Consider the following 8,123-nt stretch of genomic DNA (forward strand, 5'->3'; position numbering starts at 1 on the left):
TTTAAGTTGATTACATCATCATGTTGGGGCTTCCCCATTAACTAATATAGGAACTATTCTATTTTGTTCTGTGAAGTCCTACATTCACCTCGTATAGGAATGCCCTCTGAAATGTGGACAAGTTTGATAATCGTGACTACAGTCACATACCCTCTACAGTAGTGTGAAGATGAGGTGTTAGTGTTTCATCCTGTTGGGCATGCCCATGTGGTACACACATCTTAGATCATGAGGTTGTAATATGAAATTGTTGTAGGACATACCTCTCGTTTATCGGTGAATATGTGGCTTCTATACAATTGAGATCAACTTCCAAAATAGTAAAACACTCTAATAGAACGTTCACCTAATGGTCGGTCTTCATCACTTCAATAAGTAGTTACATTGAATGGAATTTTTCTCCTGCACGCATCTCCATTAGGTGGTGATTAAATCTCGGATAAGCTACGTGATGTCTATGAAGGAGCCTTGTGGCGGTAAATAACACAACACATGCCCTCAGGCAAAGTATGGCGAATAGCCAAGTTTGGAGTGAACTTGAAGTACAGCAACTCCTCGAATCGTGTTAAACAAATTAAGCGCAAGTAGCGCTTACTCTAAAAGGCGGGATAGTTTCCAGCTGCTTATTCGTTGCTAGGAAATGAAAGTTGAGAGCAAGTTGAAGTTGTTAGAGTAGCTCGTTGTAGTGTGGCTATAGTCAGTAACAAGGCTTAATATTTGAACTAAAACTAAGTTAGTAAAGCTTTTACAAACCTTTTGGAACTATCATTTAATAGTATGGGCTGCTTTTCTGGCTCTAAATTTGGCAGCTGTAGACATAGGCTCTGGTGGGACAGCTATAGTGCTAAAAATAGAATACAAAGCTTTTGCTGCTTTTGCTGCTTTTGCTAAATAAAAGGCCATAAACTGAGTCTATTTTTGTATGAATTTTGTGAACTTTTATCCAAAGAGCCTGTTACTGACTAGCTAGCTAGAAGTTGACTTATAGACTAGGTCTATTAGCTTGTCCCCGGCATAGCTGGTGGTGTGTTACTAGTTGAATACACAACAACTAGTTTGTTATCTAGTTAGTTAGTGTAGCTTAATAGTTAGTTAGTTTAGTGACCTGTTAACTAGTTAGTGTATTAGGTAGGATATTATGTTGTTGGTTGGTCTTGTTGTTAACCTGCAGCTGGAGCAGCCATAAAGTGAGTGATAAATTGTGTTGTGTAAACTCAGAGGTGGAGAGCATTAGAGCAAAACTGTTTTAGGGGGTTTAGAATAATTTGTTAGTATATTCTCGCATACTATAAATATACGGACTTCCTGCATAGTGAAACTTTAAAACTAACAAAATGCTAAATTGTAGGATTTTCTTGTAAATTCGTAATATCCGGAGTTACTACATGAAAGTGATGCTAGTAAGTATTAAAATGGCTGACCTCCTAACTGTAGCTAACTGACCAGTTTAGCTATGGCCGGAGTTGGTGTAGTGTTGCTAAACTGCAGCAGCCGGCTCCATTCTGCTCTACTCCATCTCTGAGCAACTGTCATGAGGGAAGCTAGTCTGGTTGAGGTGGTTAACATATTCTAACAAGTCCACACATTCCCATTTCTGCCCACATCCTTTAATGGAAGTGACACAACATTTTCATTATGGCTATTTCCACCTCATGGATTTGTAAATCTGCAAAATTTTCATTATTGTATTAGTGAGTTTGTTGAAGTGTCTTGCTCGAGGTTTTCAGCCATAATGAATAATAACCGCCCGCCATCATCATTTTAGGAAATGTTTGAAATGACAATCAACTTGGTTTGGTGTTAAATAAAACAATTCTTATCAACTTTTACAATAAAATAACAACACGTGTGTGGCGGGATAATAGTTGTAAAATAGTACAACAACATAAACTAAACTGAACTACTAAAAGTGTTACCATGGCCAGAACTCAACTGTTAGCTTCTCTTGTATTCCTTGACTTCTTCTCTTTGTGTTGATTTCTTGTTCTATTGATCTAATCATGTCCTTAATTGCTGGAGGGTAACTGGGAACATCTAGCAGTTGTATTGTATTATTGCCCCTCAGGGCTTGTACTATCCTTGTCATGGTTTCCCCACTAATGGGGTTGTCACTCATCCACAGCTTCACTAGTGACTTGTTGGCAGCTAATGATGTAGCAATGTCCTCAGCCACATCATCAGTAATGTCGTTGTAGCTAATGTCGAGCCTCTTCAACTTGTTAGTATCCTTCACTGCAGTGAATAGTGTTCTTACTGCAATGGAGGATAATGAGGTATTGCTCATGTACAGTTCTGTTAGCATAGAGGAGGGATGGGTCAACATGGTGTAGAGCTCTTCACTCTCCCCAATTGTGTGGTTATAACTAATCCTCAACAGTTCTACTTTGCAGCTGAGGACAATGTCACTGATGAAGGAGGAGGATGAGCTGGTGAGGCCATTATTGTACAACCACAACTTGTTGATGATGACGTCACAGTTCTTGAGGTACTTGTGGATGGTGTGAAGGCCGCGATCTTGGATATAGCAGTGCCTCAAGTCGAGCCACACCCACTGCTTGTGGGAAGAGGAGGTGAGGAAGAGTGACACACACTCGAGATCAGTAGCTGATAGGCTAGTGGAGCGAAGATTGATTTCTTTGTTATTGAAGATTTCTGCCTCTTCGATGGATTTACACATCCTGTCATCTCCAGCCTCCTTGAAGCATCGATACAGGCGAAGACATTTTAATTGATCGTCAAGGAATTCACTGGAAATGGCGATCTTATTGTTTCCACCAGACAGGAATTGTTTAAAAGAAGATCGTTGTCCCTTCGTGAGTGTGACGTAAATGAAGAACATGTTCGCGTGAAGATCGCTCCAGAATTGTTCGCGAAGGAGACGAAACTCTTCTTCTTGTCGAAGGTCAGTTATAATATAGTTAGCCGCTAGGTATTCCTGAATAGTGAGGTGGAGGAAGTTAAATGTCGTTGTTTTCCCTGTAAGGCTAAAATGTTGTACAGCTTGTAATAGCCCAAAGCCATTAGTCCCCCCAGGGGTAGCTACCATGTCTGGACAAGCTGCTCGAATGTGTTCAGATGTAAATACCAGTTTGTTATTGTTAAGGGCCTCAAGTGAGAGCTTGGCTAGTTGATTAACTATCTTCTTGTAGGGCTCCGGCAGGGTTGTGAGATCAGTGATGGTGTCGGGTAGAGGGCGACCAAACTTGACAAGATGTCGACGGATGGTTTGAAAGATAAAGTGATGATGTAATTCTGTGGAATTTTTAGGAAGGGGAATTCCCAGTTGGTAGAGGAATAAGAGGATGGTCATATTCAATGGAGCAAAACAAATATTACTGATAGTTGGGTGATGGTGAAGATACTGGGTGAGCTCTTTGATTTGGTGGGGGTCTCCCTTAACTGACTGTTCAATGTAGTGTTGTCGTTCCTGTTCAGTGAAGCCCAAGATGTCTACCCTGACAACCGCTAGTTTCCTAAGACTCACCGAGGCATGTGGACGAGATGACACTACTATACCACAAAGAGGTAGAGTTGTTCGATTAAGAATATCTGTGATTAAATGGTTCTTTTTAAGGTTTTCTGGTAATTCGTCATAGCCGTCAAGAAGGAGAGTGATATCTTTACCATCATTTGCAAGAAGGTAATCACTGCAAGCTGTTGAAATTTTGTCAGCTCTTTTATCTGTGTACCCTTTGCAGAATATTTTAAGAAGATCACTGATTGATGTAACCCGCCAAATGTTGGGATCACGCAGACAAACCAGTAACACTATTTTAAACATAGATAGTAATAGTTTCTTTCCCCATTGACATGCAATGTGTTTTAATAAAAAAGATTTGCCTATGCCAGGTGCACCTTCGATTAGTACAAATCTTTTCCCATCACTCTCCTCCAATGGGGTTAGGATTTCTGCAACTTGTTTAGTTACAGTGCTGGTATTGAGGACATGTTGTAATGTCTCGTGGCTGTCTAGCTTACGATGTTTGGGAGCTAACTGACCACTAGCTATTGAGTCAATGTCACCTGTTTGGGTTAGCTTGGCCATTTCCTTATCTTGTTCTTTAGTACGCTGCTCTTGATGCTGGATGAGAACTAGTGGTGTATAATCCTTCGGTTGATCTGGTGGCCATGTGTCTTCATCAACACTGTCTTGTGCATGTGAATTAATCATGGCCACCCTCTGGGATAGGATGGAGACTTCTACAGGATAAACAGTAGCTAATGTGGAGTACACTACAGTACACTTCACCTTTGACTGGATCAGTGATAGTCGACTTGTCCATGTTGAGTTTGGGCTCCACTTGACCTAACCAAACAAAACATGTCATAACTAGCTACTAGCAATAGTTACTAACTAGGTATAATGTTGATCATAATAGGTGTATGAAAAGCACTGAGCATAATAGGGAGAACACTTGTCATGCTATAAATCCTTACTTGTCAAAATACAAATCCTAGATATACAGTTGAGCCTCGGTTATCTGAATACCTTTGTTCTCAAGAAATGATAAAAGTGTTGGATAACTGAAACCCGTACATTAATACAGAACTCTGTTGAAATACTCTAATAGAGCATACACCTGTACTCAAAATACTCTAATAGAGCAGTCATTTCTGGTTTCAGATAAACAAGGGTTGGATAAATGAGGGTGTAATGTATTTTAATAGAACAGTCAGAAACTCTAATAGAACATTCAGGGAGCTGACTGTTTATTAGAGTATGTTGATCTTTTCCTTTAAAATGCATTTTGACAAGCAGACATACTGAGGCATAGCAACTGGGGGTTGCAGGGGCTAGAGCTCCATCCACTCTTATTTTAAAAGGGCTTATTTTTTGATATACTCTAGTAGAGTGGTCAAATACTCTAATAGAGCAGTCAAATACTCTAATAGAGCAGTCATATAGTCTAATAAGGCAGTAAAATAATAATGCAGTAAAATACTCTAATAGAGCAGTCAAATACTCTATAGGACAGTCAAATACTCTAATAGAGCAGTCATATAGTCTAATAGAGCAGTCATATAGTCTAATAGGGCAGTAAAATAATAATGCAGTAAAATACTCTAATAAAGCAGTCAAATACACTATAGGGCAGTCAAATGCTCTAATAGAGCAGTCAAATACTCTAATAGAGCAGTCATATAGTCTAATAAGGCAGTAAAATAATAATGCAGTAAAATACTCTAATAGAGCAATTATATACTCTGTGAGGCAGTCAAATACTCTAATAGAGCAGTCAAATACTGTAATAGAGCAGTCATATACTCTAATAGAGCAGTCATATAGTATATTAATTTAATTTATTTATTAAGGCTTTACAGCACAAGTGTTGAAGGTCTATAGAACGCCTAGTCCTACAGCCTGTTTAAAGATGTTACATAAGTGTGTTTGAAAAGGTGGAGAAAGGAGAAAAAAATCCATGACTGGGCCTGAGCAGCCTCGAATCTGCAGCCATCCAATTAGCGCTCGAACACTTACAGGAGTCTGCCAGGCAGTCAGGATATTTTCTCCTTCTCATATCCATAGGAACTCTAGAGAGTGACTTATTATCTCAAAGTACCCCTTGTGGAACCAAATGGACATTAGTTTATTTATTTAGTCTAATAGAGCAGTCAAATACTCTAATAGAGCAGTCAAATACTCTAATAGAGCAGTCATGTATTAAAGCCAAAAATAATTGTTACAAAATTTAACCTCAAAAGGCAAAAAAAAATTCACCCCAGACCCCCTAGAAAGTGTGTGTTCCACATATAGTGAGATTTACACACTGTACAAGTTGTATCAACCAGATCACCACCCTTACCACCCCTCACTTTAAATTTTGTGCCTAGCATCTGCAAAGGATTTATAGTTTCTGCTTCAGCCAATTATTATTATTTACCCATAAAGTGCACATTTGTTAACAAAACAACTGACAAATAATTATTGAACATGATAACTGTTCAAAAGCATAATAGGTGAATCCCTTATTGTAACAACGCACAATACATGATAATTACCTCTAACTGGACCACCAGACACTGCAGGTGACTCAATGGCAGTAAACAATTTCTCCCATGAAGCAGTCATGTCCACCCTCAACCACTCTGAGAACATTCTGTTACAACACTGCTTGACATCACGTGGGTAGTTGACTTCTATTTCCCTCAGTTTAGCATCAGACAGACCCAGTTCTACTCCTATCTCCCTCCAGTCTACAGCATATTGTGGTGTCACATGTCGCTGGAGGTCTCTTTGTGTTGGAGTGGTGGACACTACATAGTAATGATTTTATTTCCCTACCTCCTCCTTCCCTCAAATTGTAATTATACTCATTAATAATTTAATATACAATTATGACTATATTATTATAATGAACACTAGCATAAAATTCACGCTTTTAAAATTAGCAGTTTAAATTTTCGCGCGACATTGACCGCACTTACCTTTATTAGTACATTTAAACTGTTCTAGTCCTTGACCAACAGTACTGGTAGCCATCAAAATATACACACAATAGTAGTTGAAGTAGTCCCGGGTGTATGTAGTTATACTTGAAGAGGCCGCGCGCTGTAATAGGTATTATAAAGGGCGTATTACACGAGACGGTTCTGCATGGCTCACCAGTTGCCTATTCACTTGTCAGTCAAACTCCTACGCTCTTTACCGTGTAATCGTCTACTCGATCGGAACCACTACAGGAATTTGATCCTTTTTCGCAGCCAGTTTAACATGGGACTTCCGGTAGTGATTTACATAGTGGGGGCGTGGCTGGTCCACTAATTAATTATAATATATTCCTCCTATTAATATTGTTAGTGGGGGCTGATACTCGACACATACTGGTACTACTGGTATAACGAGTTAGCTACCATCATGTCCTCTAGTGGCTACTGCTCACATGTTTACCACAAAACCCTCTTCAATAATGAACTACTGACAATTACATCAAATACAATGTGTATATTATCCAGTTGTTGTTTCCTCATTAGTTACATCACATGTGTCAGAGGGGTTTTCCCTAATGTGTTTCCAGGCTACCGGGCAATGGTGTGAATACCAGTTACAGGTGAATTAGTGATGGAGTGTGAGAAGTGTTCCATCAAGTGATGTCCTTGAACAATGCCATATTGTACTCGAGATGAGCACACAGCCTCCTTGTTGTTCAGCTGGACACACAACTTGTAACACCTGTTGAACTTGTCTACTGCTTGTTTGTAGTCACCCTAAATGATAGCAGTAGCCACTATTACATAACATCTACAAGTTCCTCTAGCTAACCAAACAATTGCTCATTTGTCCAATAGCACTACAAGCTTTAGCAAGTTGATCCTGTAGACCAGCCTTCTCACTCACTTCAACATACTGGTCAAGGTAGGAGATCAACTCACCCAAACTACAATGACACATCAACATCACATCATTCAATTGATGATCACCTCTCATAAGATCTTGTTAATGCCTTACAAGCCAACCCAACACCTTCATCATTCCCAAAGTGTTTACACCTCTCCAAATACAACCTGTGATACTAAAGGGACCACACTATTACCAAATATGGTCTACACTACACTCACTTGTATGGACTTGTGTTGCTAGCCAAATTTAGACTACTGAATGACGTCCACATCTAGCACACAGTTCGTCATAGTTACCCCCCTGTAGTAGACACACCACAATCACAGTCATGTGATCTGGTAACAAATAGTTTCTAGATAACATTTGTATATAGCTAACTAATCACACAGGCCTGTGATCTGTTGTGCTTGAGTCTAAGTGATTTTTTGATGAGTTACAACACAACAACATGTACAGATGGAGATAGTATTTGTATATGAATTACTCTTGTTGTCCTGTAACTTAATTTACATTATAAACTGTAGTACCGTAACAGTGTAGTGGTGTGTAGCTTTGGTGGTCAATTCTGAAGTACTGGAATACAATTCAGACTATAGTAGCTGATTACAATAACATTTCAGTGATAACAGGTAGGGTAGGTGACAATTACATCATATTGCCTAAACAATGTCAAGGTATTTCCCAGGTAATACTTTATAGCTGGAAATTTTTGAGACAATATTTTCACAAATTTTACAAGTAATGAGATGACTTTGTGAATTATAATCATGAAATGTTTCAGGTT

The 8,123-nt window shown here is 39.1% G+C and overlaps 2 protein-coding genes and 1 long non-coding RNA gene across 5 annotated transcripts; 1 reads left to right on the top strand and 2 right to left on the bottom strand.

Moving 5' to 3' along the window:
- The first annotated feature begins 626 nt into the window (after positions 1 to 626).
- Positions 627 to 3,861, top strand: LOC136238924 (uncharacterized). 3 transcript variants are annotated; one of them, XR_010693275.1, is made up of 7 exons: positions 627 to 1,187; positions 2,391 to 2,570; positions 2,649 to 2,902; positions 3,150 to 3,365; positions 3,417 to 3,525; positions 3,575 to 3,640; positions 3,699 to 3,861. It is a non-coding gene; the product is annotated as an uncharacterized lncRNA (long non-coding RNA). The 3 variants fall into 3 exon arrangements; XR_010693274.1 differs by having other exon boundaries at positions 2,391 to 2,429; positions 2,478 to 2,902; XR_010693273.1 differs by having other exon boundaries at positions 2,391 to 2,902.
- On the bottom strand, positions 1,785 to 6,746 carry LOC136238906 (protein NLRC5-like). Its single transcript, XM_066029545.1, has 5 exons — positions 6,605 to 6,746; positions 6,427 to 6,550; positions 6,001 to 6,255; positions 4,250 to 4,306; positions 1,785 to 4,200 (listed from the first exon to the last, which is right to left on the bottom strand). The coding sequence occupies exons 2-5, from the start codon at positions 6,479 to 6,481 to the stop codon at positions 1,913 to 1,915; spliced, it is 2,655 nt and encodes an 884-aa protein (XP_065885617.1). The 5' UTR covers positions 6,482 to 6,550; positions 6,605 to 6,746; the 3' UTR covers positions 1,785 to 1,912.
- Positions 6,747 to 6,897: 151 nt separating this feature from the next.
- Positions 6,898 to 8,120, bottom strand: LOC136238933 (tetratricopeptide repeat protein 29-like). Its single transcript, XM_066029640.1, has 4 exons — positions 7,558 to 8,120; positions 7,420 to 7,503; positions 7,262 to 7,376; positions 6,898 to 7,206 (listed from the first exon to the last, which is right to left on the bottom strand). Exons 1-4 carry the CDS (start codon positions 7,608 to 7,610, stop codon positions 7,018 to 7,020), a joined length of 441 nt encoding a protein of 146 aa, XP_065885712.1. The 5' UTR covers positions 7,611 to 8,120; the 3' UTR covers positions 6,898 to 7,017.
- Positions 8,121 to 8,123: the final 3 nt, after the last annotated feature.

Source organism: Dysidea avara, chromosome 11 (assembly GCF_963678975.1).
Source record: "Dysidea avara chromosome 11, odDysAvar1.4, whole genome shotgun sequence".
NCBI lineage: Eukaryota > Metazoa > Porifera > Demospongiae > Dictyoceratida > Dysideidae > Dysidea > Dysidea avara.

Coding starts and splice junctions, on each gene's coding strand:
- LOC136238906 (XM_066029545.1), bottom strand. CDS start 6,481: ATGGCTACCAGTACTGTTGGTCAAGGACTAGAACAGTTTAAATGTACT. Junction 4,307..6,000: donor GTCTGGTGGTCCAGTTAGAG/GTAATTATCATG, acceptor TTGTTTGGTTAG/GTCAAGTGGAGCCCAAACTC. Junction 4,201..4,249: donor TATCACTGATCCAGTCAAAG/GTGAAGTGTACT, acceptor TTTATCCTGTAG/AAGTCTCCATCCTATCCCAG.
- LOC136238933 (XM_066029640.1), bottom strand. CDS start 7,610: ATGTGGACGTCATTCAGTAGTCTAAATTTGGCTAGCAACACAAGTCCA. Junction 7,377..7,419: donor TTAACAAGATCTTATGAGAG/GTGATCATCAAT, acceptor GTGTCATTGTAG/TTTGGGTGAGTTGATCTCCT. Junction 7,207..7,261: donor GACAAATGAGCAATTGTTTG/GTTAGCTAGAGG, acceptor GCTATCATTTAG/GGTGACTACAAACAAGCAGT.